Source organism: Lytechinus pictus, chromosome 4 (genome assembly GCF_037042905.1).
Source record: "Lytechinus pictus isolate F3 Inbred chromosome 4, Lp3.0, whole genome shotgun sequence".
Lineage (NCBI taxonomy): Eukaryota > Metazoa > Echinodermata > Echinoidea > Temnopleuroida > Toxopneustidae > Lytechinus > Lytechinus pictus.
This window is the reverse complement of record NC_087248.1, coordinates 2,289,167-2,305,996: the sequence shown is the minus strand read 5'-3', so window position 1 is coordinate 2,305,996 and position 16,830 is coordinate 2,289,167. Positions and strand designations below refer to the sequence as shown.

At 36.8% G+C, this 16,830-nt stretch overlaps 2 protein-coding genes across 2 annotated transcripts; both read right to left on the bottom strand.

Moving 5' to 3' along the window:
- Positions 1-3,480: 3,480 nt before the first annotated feature.
- On the bottom strand, positions 3,481-6,496 carry LOC129258572 (uncharacterized). The gene is made up of 2 exons (XM_054896822.2): positions 6,409-6,496; positions 3,481-5,289 (listed from the first exon to the last, which is right to left on the bottom strand). The coding sequence occupies exon 2, from the start codon at positions 5,247-5,249 to the stop codon at positions 3,654-3,656; it is 1,596 nt and encodes a 531-aa protein (XP_054752797.2). The 5' UTR covers positions 5,250-5,289; positions 6,409-6,496; the 3' UTR covers positions 3,481-3,653.
- Positions 6,497-7,836: 1,340 nt separating this feature from the next.
- On the bottom strand, positions 7,837-16,320 carry LOC129258574 (uncharacterized). Its single transcript, XM_054896823.2, has 2 exons — positions 16,179-16,320; positions 7,837-11,020 (listed from the first exon to the last, which is right to left on the bottom strand). Exon 2 carries the CDS (start codon positions 10,986-10,988, stop codon positions 9,354-9,356), a length of 1,635 nt encoding a protein of 544 aa, XP_054752798.2. The 5' UTR covers positions 10,989-11,020; positions 16,179-16,320; the 3' UTR covers positions 7,837-9,353.
- Positions 16,321-16,830: the final 510 nt, after the last annotated feature.

Below are 16,830 nucleotides of genomic sequence, written 5' to 3'. Positions count from 1 at the left end.
CACAATTTGCTCTTATTATTAACAAATTTTATGAATAATTAAGATTATACTAGTTTTCTTTTGAGTGCCTTTAACTGTAATAATAATATGTCTCTATACGCGCTTTAGATACACTGAAATAAATAAATGAATAAATAAAGGAATAGATTTAAAAAATAAATTTATTAATTAAAAGTAATTTTTTAAAATACATCGTTATTTTGTTTACAAAATACACGTTCTTAACCCACATAATTAAAAAAATATATAGATAAGCAAGATATCACAACTACAAGAATCTTATATCGCTAAAGATAAATGCTCAAATATACATATATAGGCCTGCTTATTTTCATAATACACAAAAAAGGTTTCTAACAAAAAATCAACGGTATCACAATTGATATAATCATAATACGTTAGTAAATGAACCTCGGACATTTAATTGGTCATATCTACGCATATCTAGTTCATATCTATGAGTGAATGTATCATCACTTGTTTTGAAAGAAAAATCCATAAATAATATAATAAACATATATATCATTATCCTTAACAGAGGTTTACTCTACCAAACAAAATAGCTAAAGAACTAAACATACAGACATACAATTTCAGTATTTTTTTCCTTACATGGTAGGTAAATTGTGGGTAAATAATAATCAGTAAATATCAGAACTAAAACATACACAGGACAAAATGTTTTAATCCAATGAGCTGCAATAATCTCCCTTGTCAGGAAAAATACAAAAACCAAGGACCCCGGCTTTTAAGCATGAAGACGTCCCTTATAGAGAATTATGAAAGTGGGCATTCAATTGACTCAAAATATGGAATGCCGTAATGATAACATTCCTCATCTCGATTGTTAACTTGTCCAAACATCATGTGCTCTTAACTCGAGAAATTGCGTACATTCAAGCATGCATCATCAATTCGATCACTCGGCATAGGCCTACTCTTTTATTCATTTCATTTTTAAGATAATTTGTAATTATGTATGTCTATCATCTAATAATGATAATAACTTGAGATGCTTGAGGCCGCTATCCTAGTCAAGCATTGCTTATGGTAGCGGTCTCCAGCATTATTTTTTTTGTCTACTCAACAAAGTACAACTTATAATATTGCAAACTATATTATCTATATACATTTTTGCCAATGAATTATTATTTGTATTTATTTTTGTAAAAAGAAATGTATCACTATTTTTTGTTATGTTGTACATTATGTTAATTAATAATTTCTGTTTGAAAAATGCTGAAATATAATATAATAAAATAAAATCAAATCAAATATCATTGTTTTAAGTCTACACATCGATAATCGGTATCTGAAACAATAAACTTAATAAACATGCTAAATTTATCTCTAATAATGTGGAATTCGTAGGATGCATTGCCAAGCTAAAAAGGGTAGTTGCTGTGCAAGTTTTGTTGTTTTTGTTAACTACGGGGCAGAAATTGCTTAACCTCTTTAACAGTATAATTTGCAAATTTAAACTATTAAAGGGATGGTCCGGGCTGAAAATATTTATATCTTAATACATAAGAGTAGAATTCACTGAGCAAAATGCCGAAAATTTCATCAAAATCGGATAACAAATAATAAAGTTATTGAGGTTTAAAGTTTAGCAATATTGTGCGAAAACAGTCATCATGAATATTCATTAGGTGGGCTGATGATGTCACATCTCCACTTTCCGTTTTCTTATGTTATTGCATAAAATCATAATTTTTTCATTAATTCATACTTGTGTGAATAATATGTCTCCCTTATAATGAAATAAGTTGCAGCAATAAATATCTAATGCACTAAATCAGTTGTCAATCCAATTTTTCTAGTTCTTGGTGGAAAAAAATTGAACAAACCTAATTTAATATGATAAAATACAAAAGAACAAGTGGGGATGTGACATCATCAGCCCACCTGATGAATATTCATGACGACTGTTTTCACAAAATATTGCTAAACTTTAAAATTCAATAGCTTTGTTATCCGATTTCGATGAAATTTTCAGCATTTTGCTTGGTGAATTCTACTTTATTTATTAAGCTATAAATACTTTCAGCCCGGATCATCCATTTAAGTAAAACAAATAACGGACAATATCGATCTCTTCTGACGAGCTGCTGTGGCCGAGTTGTCTAAGGCGCCCGACTACACCATGAACAGTCAGTCCGCAAGCCCTGAAAAAGTAGCTTCTTTTATCCAAGTGATATTCATGACAAGAGGGTTTTTGCATAGTTAATGAGCTTGGTGCGAACCAAAACACCTCTTTTTATTCGGCCATTGCTGCTCTAAATTTTGACCAAATTTCATGTTTTTGGTATCTTTGTAAAGAAGAAGAATCATTCTTTTAGGTCATGTGTTTGGATGTTTAAAAGAATGTTGTAATATAGGAAAAACTTTTGATCTAAAACATGAAACAAAATATTTTTTTTCATGCAACAAAAGTTGTTGTTTTCACACTTAATTTCTGTTTAGGCACAAATGATTTTTAGATCATGATAAAGCTGAAGATCTAAGCTTTAATATGATATAATTTTTATAAGAAGATGTATTTTAGATGGGTCAGCAGCCAGCTTTTCATGGGCCAAGTACATTTTGCAGCTCAAAAACAAGAATACTGCGCTCTGATTGGTCATAGACCACACACCCACGCAAATTCCAATGTTCCCCACACTGGGCCTCTGCAAGGTCACACTCACCATGTGGTAATCTCTTCAAATTACCCGCGCCTGTTTGTTTTGAAAACAGTATTCAGCCAATCAGAACTCTGGATTTTATGTTACTCAGAAATTTCAGAAATCTCGTCTTGCATCTTGATGGATATAACTGGCTGCTGACCCATCTAAAAGATGCCACATATCAAGAGTGACATTGTAAGAAAGTATAGAGTTTGAGCTTTCTGATGATATAAATAATGTTGGTGCCTAAAACACAAAATGTTGCACAATTTGCAGGTGAAAACAGAGGAAGAAAATTCTGTTTGATGCATCTTTTCAGGTAAAAAATGCACTTATTTATCAAAATATTTCATTCAAAATAAATGACCAATATAAAAGGGTAACATTTACTCTTGCCCATGGTACAGAAATAATTAATATTACTCAAGGAGAAAGTGGTTAAATTCTTTGAGAAAGAAAGTCTCACAATTCACGAGATTTTGCAGGGACATGAAAACAGCCACGAGAGGACTTGGATAAATCTTGCTCATTTGCTCATTAACACAGGGGCTTGCGGACTGACTGTGAAAGTCCGGGGTTCGATTCCCGGCACGGCCCTTAACCAAGGCATTTTATATACACTGCTCTTTTCTCTTGCATTGACCCAATAAAAATGCTTCATGCATTATTGATAGGCCTACCAACGTGTGCACGTGTTAAAAATGATAATATTACGCATACATAATATAATTGCTATAGTTTTGCATTACAATTTCCTAAACAGCACCGAGAGCAGGAAGATAATCCTTTAGAAGATTATAACGTTGTCTATTATGCTATTGGATGGTAATATATGATTTGATATTAAGCGTATACATAAATATAGATGTATAGACGGAGAGACACTTTTGCTAATACCATGTTTACCAAAGTAAACTTTATATCATCTCTGGAATGAACTGTTAAATTGTCAATCTCTGCTTCAAAAGAGGATTTAACAGTATTTTAGCTTGATGAAGAATCGTTCAAGATTTCACTCAAACCGTGATCTGTTTTCTTGTAAATGAGGACCTTTCCGTCATTGTGTAACACAATCTGAGACGGGCCTGCAAGAACAAAACTTGGACTAAGTGGAGTCGACGAACAGTCAACTATCTTCCTTGCTCCTGCAGCTCGTCCGAATGGCATTACATCAATGGCGCAGGTAAGAGGAGAAGCCTGATACATAACGTAGAGGGCGTCCCCTGAACTGTCTACAATCATACTTCTCATGTCCTTAGAGTGGAGATGGACGGTAGCAATGACCACACCATCAGAACCAAGAACACAGACGTCTTGTCCTTTGGAACACCTTGTACGAATGGCAATCTTGTTTCCTATCGCTTGAACCTCGTAGATCGCTTTGTTGCTGATGTTAAGTGACCCCACGACCTCTCCTTTATCTGGGTTGATGATATAAATCATGGACTGTCCAAGGGCAGAGGCGAGTACATTCCCGTTGTCATCAACAGATACTGATACCCGAGCACTTGGTGAGAGAACAACACTGATTGTCTTGATATGCTTCCATGTATGGTCGAATATAACGACGTCTCCATCGCAAGAACCTCCTACGATTCGACCATCCTCAAGAAAGCTGCACTTCCACAAACCATGAGAGTTCTTACTTTCAATGACTTTCTTTCCTCTGCCATCTTGAAAGTTTAGCAGTCGAATAGAAGAATCGTAGTTATTCTTGATGACCACGTCATTGTTGCTGCATGATCCAATCATACATGAAATACCCTTCTGTCCCGCACGGAATGTCCGCTCCAGTTCCCACCTCTCTACAGGCATCTTTATTTGTCCTATTTTCCAACCTTCTTCTCTCTCGAATTTCACCATCTCAGCAATTTTCAAAGCATGGTCGGATACATTGATATCAATATCCCCCTCGAACATACAGCAACATTGTTGAGTAAACTTGGTGAACTCACTTGCTGAAAGTTCATCATTATTCATCAGTTTTTCCGCCTTTGTGTGTATTTCAGACATATCTTTGCAAATCTTCTCTGCACCCTCAATCTGCTTGTCCACTTTCTCCCGAACTATTATGGATCCTTCTCTCAGTTCCCTCATAAGCACCCCAAATCTATCCGTAACTTTCTTTATCTCATCACCATATGCCTTCTTAAGCCGCCTCTCCTCCTGGGCATAATGTTCCTTTATTTTTACGACCTGGTCTTTGATGATTCTGCTTCTTTTCAGCATCTCACCTTCCCGCTTCCGTCCTTCTTCTACCAGGAAGTTCAGCTCTTCTTTCCGGACCTCCATCGTATCGACTGTGTCCTGCAAAGTACACCCCTTCCCATGTTCTGTCGAGGAACATGGCTCGCAGACAAAGACATCATGGGTTATGCAGAACACCTTAGCGATTTCCTGTGGATGCTTGGCGCAACACCAGTGTCTCTCGTTATCTTCCTTGATCAGATGACCCTGTAACTTTGCGCATTCGTCACATAGCTGTTGCCTGACTTCCATTCTGTAGCTGACATGGGCTTTGCCGTAGGACTGACAACCTTCACATTTATTTCTACTGTCCGTTGGAAATCCAGATGCCATAATATTTGAAAAGATCACAAGGTTTGTTTCTCAAAGGTTGCTGTAAAAAGAAATTAATAGAATATTTTTTTAATTTCTTTAAAGAATTCCGTCTTGATTATAATTCTCACTGACATAATTATCTACACTCATAGAATAAAATGAGCTGAGTGGAACCTCATACCTCTTTTTAAAGAACCTTTTAGCTTCTTCAAAGAAGCAGAATATGGATTCTATTTCATCTTTCGTACTATTCAAACCCTTGATCATGTTGATATTGTTAATATAATCATCATAAAACATCAGCAATGAATGGCAAAATGTACCTAAGCTTTTGAAGTATGAGGGGCTCAACAAATCGTCTGTGGGATAGTAATTATTTCTAGAATGTTGCGAACGAAACTGGGCCTTTGTAAATGACAATATAATTATGTGATAGATTTCGACATAATATTCAACAAATAGTATCATAAATGTCCCTTTTCCTTGCCCTTTTCCTCCTAGCTCCTTTGGGGGTCAGAGCCCCCCCCCCTCCTCTGTTTTCTGTAAATCACTACTATTAGCACCACAATTAATATTCCCATCATCAACTCCAATCTCACCATCACCATTGCTACTATCATCAATACACTCTAAAAAAGATAAAGAGCTAATTTAGCTCTTAAGGAGCGTGTATAGTGACTGCACTTCGGAGTGCTGTCTTGTTTTGTTCAAATTTGAACGAGAAAAATCTGCATTCCGAAGTGCAGTCACTATACACGCTCCTTAAGAGCTAAATTAGCTCTTCCTTTTTTTAAAGTGTAATATTGCAATCATAATCATCAACATCATCATCAGCAGTAGCATATCATCATCATCATCACCACCACCACCATCACCACCATCATCATCATCATTACAATCAACATCACCATCAACACCACCATCATTATGTTTATCTTTACTACCACCATGATCACCTTAATCATCACTATCGTCTCCACCATCTCCATCATCATTTCTTTCTTTAATTTCTGTTTATGAGATCTTCGATTGGTACTAAGCATGTACATTACTTCAGAAAAGTGATGCTTATTTTATTTCTCATACAGTTACTCTCTAGAAAGTGAAGGGTCCATCTATTATTTAATAAATTAATCAATTTATCTCTCCAGGATAAACGCTCAATAACACAACTCACCTCTTTGCACACTAAGGTTGTAGGTTACCTGGTATAACTCTGTTGCCTTTGGTGATTATGTCAGCTAATGACGTATGCTCTATCTGCTGATATGTTCACTCAAGTATTGAAAAATACATTAAAAATATTTTTTTGGGGGGTACAATCTTTGTAAAATATTTCATTCTTTCATCACCTGTAGGTGGCGATATTCTTCTTTGTTATTATGTATTATTTAATTTCGTAGTTTTGCGGATGCCCATCCAAAGCCAAACCCCACCTACAACGGATTGTGAAATGAAAAGGCCCTTAGCAGTTAGATAATTTACTGAACAATTTTATTTTTCAACCGGTTAATTAATGGTAGACAATGGTAAAAAAATTCACAATTATATCCATGGGTCATCGTAATCCTCTATTTTGTAACATATCCTAGTCAACCTACCAAGTAGGAGGAATGTTGTGCTTATAAGCCTGTGTAATATGAGATCAATTTAATCAAATAATTCCAAAGAAGGGCGGAGGCGGCGACAGAGTATAGGGAGATAGACAAGACGACTTAGTTTTCAATTGATTAACAGTGGTGCTATGAAGTTACATGACCAGCGTCTTACTGCTCTTCATTCATCTATTCTCCCCTTTCCCCCTCTTGTTTCTTGTATTTCTCCTCTGTTCGTACTTGTTGAAAAAGGAGGGCACAAAGGATGAAACATTTCTTTGCGATTCAGGACATGGAAACTGAGACTTATATTGCGCCTATATTTTATCTTCCTTTCACGAGCTTTTTTGGGCAATTCTGCAGGATTTTACCTCAAATGGTTGCTGTCGCATTTTGGATGCTAAATTGCATTTTTTTTTGATAGTGAATTTTCGGTGGTTATTTAGAATTTGACTCCAGATTCGCAGGCATCATGACCGTATTTACCAACACAGTGCGATGAGAAAAATGAGCTGGCATTTGCTTAGAACTTTCTGAGTTTTATTTAGAAGGTGACGTCAGATTACGCATGCGTACATGCACATGGTTTACCTGGATCAGGAAGTCCCTGTTCCTCTTACAGCGGAAGATGGTCGTTTCTGATTAACTTCATGATCTTAGTAATCATCATGCAATGGTTAAAGGATAACTCATAATCGTTCGTGCTGTCGTGTACTACATGCTCACTAACACAGAAAGTGAATTTAATTTCAATATATAAGCTTCGGGGGAGATTGTGGTGCGTAGTATTATATGAATGTATAAAGTTATTATTATGCCTGGGACCGTTTCGTAAAGCTGTTCGCAATAATACGCTCGACATTATACACGATTAGTGGATAAAATGGCATCATAAAAAATGTTCCAATCGTGCATTAAGTCAAGCGTAATTTACGAACAGTAATGTAAAACATCATCTAGAATTTGATGATACACACTCGTGCAAACAGAATACCCCGTCATGAAAACTATTTATTTTTCAACAAGTGTCGACTTTAATTCAGCAGTAAAATTATATTATATGGTAGTCATGACAACAGGTTACATTGTTTGGACCACATCCCATCCTGCGATCACTAATATCGATGTTTATATCATATGGTAGAAATACATTCCCATGATTATACGAATGTAGTTAATATCGGTTTACATATTTTTACTGAAATAGCATCTGGTTCCAGGATGTGGTTAAGATGATAAAACATATGAGCTATATTGTCGAGAAATTTAATCTTATGCTGTCATATGGAAGATGGTGTATGAGTCGCTATTCCAATATTGAGCAAATTTAAGTGTTATGGAAGAATGTATCAATAATTAAATGCATAATACAACATACGGAATATGAATGACATATAGAAACGGAATTGAGAGAGAATTTGGATCTGTTTTACAAAGTATTTATAATGATAAACTATCTTCATATTTTGCATTACACAAAAGTAAGGACAAAAATATTCGAAAGTGAAAGGACCTATTAAGACATAGGCCCGTTACTGTTTGAAAAGAATTGATAAATCAATGATATAAAGAAAGATAAAGAGAGAGGGGGCAGTTAGAGGGGGAGAAAAAGAGGGAGGGAAAAGAAAGGGAGAGAGAAGACAGAGAGACGGAGGGGGGGGGGGGAGTTAGGGGCAATCGAATGAATAACGATGATGACAATAAAAATGATGACATCATTAGTAAAATTCACCAATAATTGTCCATGATATTTCTATTTAAAAATTATACAAATGTATATGTTTATATATATTATTGTTACATCCAATCATACATTCACAAGTGAAACTATCCAACTCTGTCACAACATCTCTAAAGTACTTTATATATCTTCAATAGAAATGCCGATTTCCCGATTCCCCCCACGATAATCAAGAATTCAAGATACTAGAAACATACGGTGGAATTTACATAATGCACAGTAAATCACAACTATAAACTTGAAGATAAGCGATAAAAGTACATCATCTGAGTCGAAATCTACAGAAAAATGAATATATATCATTAAGTCCCAGGTTGGTTTTGATAACATTCGAATATTGAAATTAGAAGAAAAATATCAATGAAGCTTGGCGTACATGAGACAGCGTCTCACATTTTAAAATAAGGTACGTATAAAACTTTCCTTTTCCATATCCACTGGGAACAGTTTTTTTTTGCAGAGTATTCGTGAACCTATATCGAATTGAAGTTGAAGATTTTAATCAGTTAATTGCCTCCCAATGTTTAACATAGAGCGACGTTTGAACATCGTGAGACAACTTATTAAACTCTTCAACTTTATGCGTAGGACACGATAAACCCCTTCCATACAATCGAACTAATCGAAAAATATTCGAGGGTAGACTAGCTTTCCATTCGGCATTAAAGTGCGTTAACGTCTTCTTTTTTAATGTCCCCTTTGTATATCGATCGACTATTAATACATGATTGCATTAAAAGGAACGAATATTTAATGATGTACACGTACCACACGTGCTCATATTTATTATTTCAGTTTAATCTCAGCAAGAAGTTGATGGAGTCCCCTGTTTGTCTTCCTGAAGGAGAGTACCTTTCCATCGGTGTAGATGACCATTCTATCAGGTCTAGGAATGGCACAACTTGGACTGTAAAACGATGGCTCACACACAGCTACTCGTTCTGCAACAAACTCAGCAGAAGTTGACAAGACTGAGACCTTGTAATCTGAGTGGCGTCTGTCCCAAGAGAGCAGATAAATCAGGTCATGTCCGCGGTCTACAACTAGACTCTTGATTCCTTCCCCATGACAATGCTTTGAAGCAAGCATCTTGCCGGAGTCGTCCAAGACTGAGATATCAATGCCTTCGACACACTCATTGAGGACGACGATGTGTCCCGATGAGAGAGCACAAATGTCGTATATTGGAGTCCCAATGTCAATGGATCCAACTGCTCTACCATCTTCGGGGCTATAGATCCCGATCGTTCCAGATCCGACTGCGTTGGCGAGGATCAGACCATCTTTGTTTACAGCAACGCATACAGAAGACTTCTCACCGCCTACACTCTTCTTTTCTTCTTCATCTACGGTAATGACGATGAGCGGTTTCAAAGAATGATCACAAATGACCACCTCACCTTCGTTAGACCCACAAACGATTCTACGAGCAGTATCTCTCAGTGGCACACATCGCCACAAATCGTATGGACTGTTGCCTTTAATCACTTTCTTCTTGATTTTGGTCTCGATATTAACGACATAGATTGCGTGTTTTTCAGTGTCTTTGATGACTATTTCAGTGCCAGCGATAGCGCCCATCATGTAGGATATCTTTCCGATTTCAGGATTGTATTCATCGTTCTGGACCCAGGTTTCGACTGGAACATCAATGGTTCCGATCTGTTGGTTGTCGCTTTTTGCAAACGAAACTTTCTGGGCCACCCCAGTGACCTTTTTCATCACAACTTTCATGTCAATTTTGGTGTTAGCCTGGGCTGTTAAACATGTCAGAAATGAACTGACGTCCCGGAAGTCTTTCATCAAATCGCTCTTGTTTTTTAGCAGTTCCTCGGCCCGTGTCCGCATCTCTATAAGGTCTTTGCACTTCTTATCAGGTTGGTCTTTTATATACCCAGTCATGTCACGAAGTCTAGCGGATACGTCCTTCAGCTTTCGCTGACGATCTCCGAATGCGTCTTTGAGTTTCTTTTCTTCTCTCTCATAGGCTAGTCGCAGTTTCTCCTCCTCCATTGCAAAATGCTGTTCCAGACCCTCAACCTCCTCCTCGACTGATTTCACCTGATTGTTAAACGTTTCTTCATTCTCTTTACTCATCTCGATCAACCGAGCCAGGTCTTCCTTCCGTTCCTTCAGAGTGTCATCAACGTCACCAAGGGTGCATGTTGATTTGCTGTGTGTAGTGATCGCACACGCCTCACAGATAGGGGCATCGTGAGTCAAGCAGAAGATCTTCGCCTTGTCCATGACGTGTTTCTGACAGAACCATTCTGCTGCATTGATAGAACTTTCTTTATCTATGGCGCATCCATTGCAGAGTTTCTGCCTCACTTCGACTCGGTATGAAACGTGAGCTGTGTCCTCGGTGAAGCAACCCTCACACCGTGAATCATCCGATGAAGCAGAAAAGCCTGATGCCATTCTGTTGGTCACAGCCAGGTCTACAATTGGATCTGTAGAGATGAAATGAAGTGAATGAAACGTTAGACAGTAATAGTTTGCACTGAGCAATCTACCAGATTAACTGGCTACAAAAAATTAATATTCAGCATAAAGGAGACTACCAAGATAACTCCGTACAAAAAGGCAGAGCGCAAATGAAAGGGAAACCAATTATTCACCAACATTTAGAGAGTCAATTTCAAGGATCTTTAAATCATATTCAGGTGTATAAACAAACACCGGATGATTTTAATCTCCGGTGACTTTGGCTTCAATTGAGTGCATACCAGAATATGGGTTCTTGTTGTAAAGGGGGGGGGGGCAAGCTGCCCCCAGGCGGATTTCACCGGGGAAAAAACGGGAAAAAGAGAAAAGGGAGAAAGAGGGAAAGGGAAAAGGAAAGAAAGAAAGAAAAAGAGGAAAGGGGAAAGGGAAAAAGTGAAGAGAAAGGGACAGAAAGAAAGAACATAAATAGGGAAAATGGAAGGAAAGCGGGAAAAGGAATGAACGAGCATGTGAGAAAGTACAAAATAGTCTGAAATACATTAGCATGATTAGCAAGAGAGGGATATAAAATCAAAAGATATGACTCAATGGCACGGGCAAAAATGGCGGGAAAATGGGAGAAAGAGGCAAAAAGAAACCGGAAATAAAGGGAAAGCCAAAACCTAAATTGAAAAATCAGAATATGAAGACATGGGACAAGAAAAAGGAAAAGAACTTAATAACACGGCCGGGATGCCGAAAAGAACAGCAAGAGAGCTTGCTAAATTTTATGCAATCAGGAAAAAAAATCCTTATAGCTATAAGGGCTAGTTATATTCCCCTATGTCCTAACCTACTTACGCTGGCTAGATTTACCGTAAAAAGCCTCTTAATGTTTACTTTGGCTAAATTTCCAAAGCTAAAATATCACATAATTAGAATTTCATTTCAAAATCATTTTAAAAGGCTAATTTTTTTTCTGGCTCGCTTCGCTCGCTGGCGACATTTTTATTTTTTTTAATACAAATTTTACCACATTTGCTATGTTGTGCTGCCTCAAAATATTTCCTAAATATCCGCAACTGCTTTTAAGTTATGTGTTGCTTTTGTACCCGCGATTCGATAAAAAGTGGCCATATGCAATTAATGACTGTTTAAAAATATCACGAGGTTCCGGGGGCTCCGCACAGGGCCAGTGACGGCACCAAAGGGAGAGGCACGGGGGACAATTTCTCCCAGTGAGTTGGCCTCCCCACTTGCTCCCCCCCCCGAAATTTTGAAAAATAAAAAATGTATAGTAATTGTTATCATTAGTTTCAAGTTTCAAGTTTAGTTCAAGTTTATTTATTCAAAACCAAAAACACCACATCATAATCAAAATAGATATACATACAATGTAAATGAGTACATAAACATACATCAATTAGATTATAGCATAGACGAATTGGTTTTAGGACCCCTTTAAAAGCAAAGCTTGTGAGTAGGGCCCTGGAATACTTATGATTATTAACATACAACATAGGATATACTAATCTACAAGATACAGAAAAATATATATAAGGTTAAGATGCTAAAAATAAAATGGAAAACTATTACAAACACACATATACTTTTTTTTTTGAATAATTACACATACACACACACACACACACCCACACACAACCACATTCACCCACATATGCACATACTAAACATAAATTCTGAGTAGGTCATCAACTTAAATGCAAATACATCAACTTAAAATACATATTGAAGGAAAAATAATCATAATCTGTCAAGAAAGTAAGTTTTGGATAATCTTTTGATCATGAAAAGAGTTTTACTATTTTTTATATCAACAGGTAAATTGTTCCACTCTTTAATACATGATATATGAAAGGAGGTCAGGGTGACATTTATTCTCGCAAATGGCTGACGAATAAGATCCTTTTGACGTGTATTATAATTATGTATTTGTGAATTCTGAAGAAATAATTTTTTTAAGGTACATTCTTGGGGCATTGATTGTAGTTTGAACATGAACAATGCATAATTGAACGACACAAGTTCACTAAGAGGTAGCATTTTCAGACGAAGAAATAACGGAGTACTTGGATGTCTATAATTAGAATTTGTTATAAGTCGTATTGCCCTTTTCTGCAATACTCTCAATTTATCAAGATAAGACTTGAAAGTGTTTCCCCAGGCAACATTACAATATGTCAAATAAGGTGGAACAATACTATTGTATATTGTTATCAGTATCATTTCAGGTAAAATTGATTTTAACCTATAAATAACCCCCACACTGCGAGACACCTTTGTGCAGACAACATCTAGATGATTTTTCCAGGATAGGTGCTCATCGATATATAACCCAAGAAACAAAATATTTGCACTTGGTTCAACATCATGACACCCTATATGAAGACAAGTTATACGCCCTGGAAGCTTTTTACCCTTAGAGCGGAAAATTATGCACTTGGTTTTTTGAATGTTCAACAATAGCTTATTGCAACAAAACCATGAATACAGCTTCTTAATTTCTTGATTTGCAACCAGTAACAAATTTTCTACTGACTTATCAGATAGCATCAGACTGGTATCATCAGCAAACAGGGAGTATGAGAATAATGTTGATGAATGTATTATATCGTTTATATAGATCAGAAACAACAGGGGACCAAGAACAGAACCCTGAGGTACACCATAGTTAATCGTAGCATGTTTGGATCTAGATCTATCTATCATAACAAATTGTGTCCAATCACACAAATAGCTTCGGAACCATGACAATGCTACACCACGAATTACATAGTGTTCAAGTTTCTTGAGAAGGATATCATGGTCAATGGTATCAAATGCCTTTGACAGATCTAAAAATATCCCCAGACAATATTTGTTTTCATCAATAGCCTTTATGATATTACTCAATAAGTTAAAAACACCCATTTGTGTGGAGAAGTTTCTACGAAATCCGCACTGCTGAGGAATCAAGATGTTATTTTTAGATAAAAACTCATTTAAACGTTTATAAATTATTTTCTCGAGAATCTTTGAAAATATTGGTAACAATTAGCATCCTACTAAAGCTGCAAAGTGCTCCTAAACAGCTTTTTCGTTCTTTAAATTTTGAAAATGTTCTCATTCATTCACTGTTAGCTCCCAACATTTTTTTTATTATTTTTTTTTTAACATAAATCTTTCAGGTCATTCATATAAAATTCAAAATTTCGCGGCTCGCGGTAAGCGCTCGCAGTAACTGTTGACTGAGATAAGAAAATTATCTGGTCACATGCATGGTGCTTGAAAATCCAGTGTTCAAGACATTATGCATCTCGCAATTACAGTTTTCATTATTCGTTTTTAGCGAGATACACATTCTGTTAGAAAATTAGTTAGATAGCCATCCAGTTCAGGATAACAAAAAGTGCTTAGAACGTCCAGTTATCATCTCAGGATATCAAAAATGTTCATCTCGCTTCGCGATCGCATTATTTATATGGTGAGATATCATCTTCATGACCCAATAAAGCAAACAGCTAGTCCATAACCAGTCATTTTTCAAGTCAGAAGTACCTACATTGAAAAAATTAGCTCACCCTTCTCGCTCAATTTTATGAAAGAGGCAAAAAATAATTTCGCGGCTCGCGGTAAGCGCTCGCAGTAACTGTTGACTGAGATAAGAAAATTATCTGGTCACATGCATGGTGCTTGAAAATCCAGTGTTCAAGACATTATGCATCTCGCAATTACAGTTTTCATTATTCGTTTTTAGCGAGATACACATTCTGTTAGAAAATTAGTTAGATAGCCATCCAGTTCAGGATAACAAAAAGTGCTTAGAACGTCCAGTTATCATCTCAGGATATCAAAAATGTTCATCTCGCTTCGCGATCGCATTATTTATATGGTGAGATATCATCTTCATGACCCAATAAAGCAAACAGCTAGTCCATAACCAGTCATTTTTCAAGTCAGAAGTACCTACATTGAAAAAATTAGCTCACCCTTCTCGCTCAATTTTATGAAAGAGGCAAAAAATAATGTGTCCTGCCCCCCATGTTCTTTTGCCTCCACCTAGGTTAAAAATCTGGTGCCGCCACTGCCTTGGACCCGATCCGCATAGCATTGGCCCCCAAAAGTTCTACAACCGAGAACAATAAAGAAAGGAAAAGGAAAGGAAGATGGAAGATGTTATTTTCTGAATATCTTGTAAAAATCAATCTCACAGTTAGATTTTCATGAAAGTGTGATTTTTTTCTCGCTCGCTTCGCTCGCTTGCGACTATTAAGCAACTTTTGCCGCGCGCGCCATGCTGTGCCCTCTCCTTTTATATTTGTACTTATATGACGCATTGAGCTTCGCCCTAATGGCCGGCCACAATCATAAAACAATCCTTTTCATGCCATGATATGACCGGGAATCTTTTTTTGCTCTTGCTCCCCCCCTGGCCACCGACCCCTGTTACGCTCCTGATGTATAGGTCTGACCCCCCCCCCAAAAAAAAAAAGGATATACGTCAAGAGAAGGGTCTTATGTGAATTCAATGAAGCAGATATTCTTCCATGATGAGCGTGACTTAAATTCTGGTTGAATTTGCGTTGCTGACAAACCCGTCACCATTTAGATATTGATATGGCAGCAAAAACTACCGCACTTACTATTAGCCCGTAGCCCCCCCCCAAAAAAAAAATAAAATAACATAATAAATAATATCATGTCAGTTGATTCTGTACAATATGATTTTGACTAATTATTACATTTCATGAAAAGAAAGCATTCCTAATTCATATTAAGAAGGTTGGGGCAATAGAACGGATAAAACCGTCAAGTGTCAAATCCCTGGGGAGCGTTTCATCAACATTTTTGTCCGACTTGTTGTCAGACATGACAAATTTTCCTGATTTTGATTGGCAGAGAAGCACTGTTACTATGGTTATTGTCGGGTAAAATTGGACTTGTCGGATAAAAAAATCCCACAAGTCGTTTCATGACACGCTCTCCAGGTCGATAAAAGTGAGCGGAAGTCACTTTTCAACAAAAAATACAAGGTAGTATTAAATGAAATCTTACACTACACCAACACTCGGTAAACTGTTGATCAACATAAGGTAAACTTATCAACATAAGATAAAATGTTGATCACTGATATATTGGCCCAGTGTAGTATATCGTTTAGGAAAATAATAGAAGACTACTTACCACCAATATGGCAAAGGCAAACAATTCAGAAAAGCTATATGACATATATCACGCTTCAATATTTCATGGGGTGTGCACAGAACAGTGAGGTTGTTCTAGAAAAATGTTGACTTTATTTGATGACTCATTAGCGATGTGTGTCGGAAGCTTAGTTCAGGGTAGGCCTACTGACCACAAGTTGGCAGTGTTTATGTCAGTAGCGTAAGGGTTAAATGGGCTCAAACCCTCCCTTAATTTTTTTGATACCCAACCCCCCCTAATCATTCATTCCCCTCATTTTTTTGGAAGCCCCCCCCCTATTTTTTTGAGGTACGCAACGACGTTAAATTTGTGATGAAGACAATTTTTTTTTGGTAGGAAACGACCTAAAATTTATGGTGAAGTCCCTTTTTTTTTATTTTTTTTTTATTGGGGGGGGGGGGGTTATCTACATTTCATTTAGCTTGAACCCCCCCCCCCCGTAAAAAATCCTGCGTACGCTACTGGTTTATGTTATTCTCCGTGCAATAATTATGAGCGCTAGTTAGGTTTTCATTTTTCCAAGCCTGTGTATTGTGATGAGAAAAGGAAGTGTCTTAAGGGAGACGGGATCGATACTGCGTCTTCTGTAAATAATTAAAAAAGAAAGATCAAAATCATTATAATTGGCCTA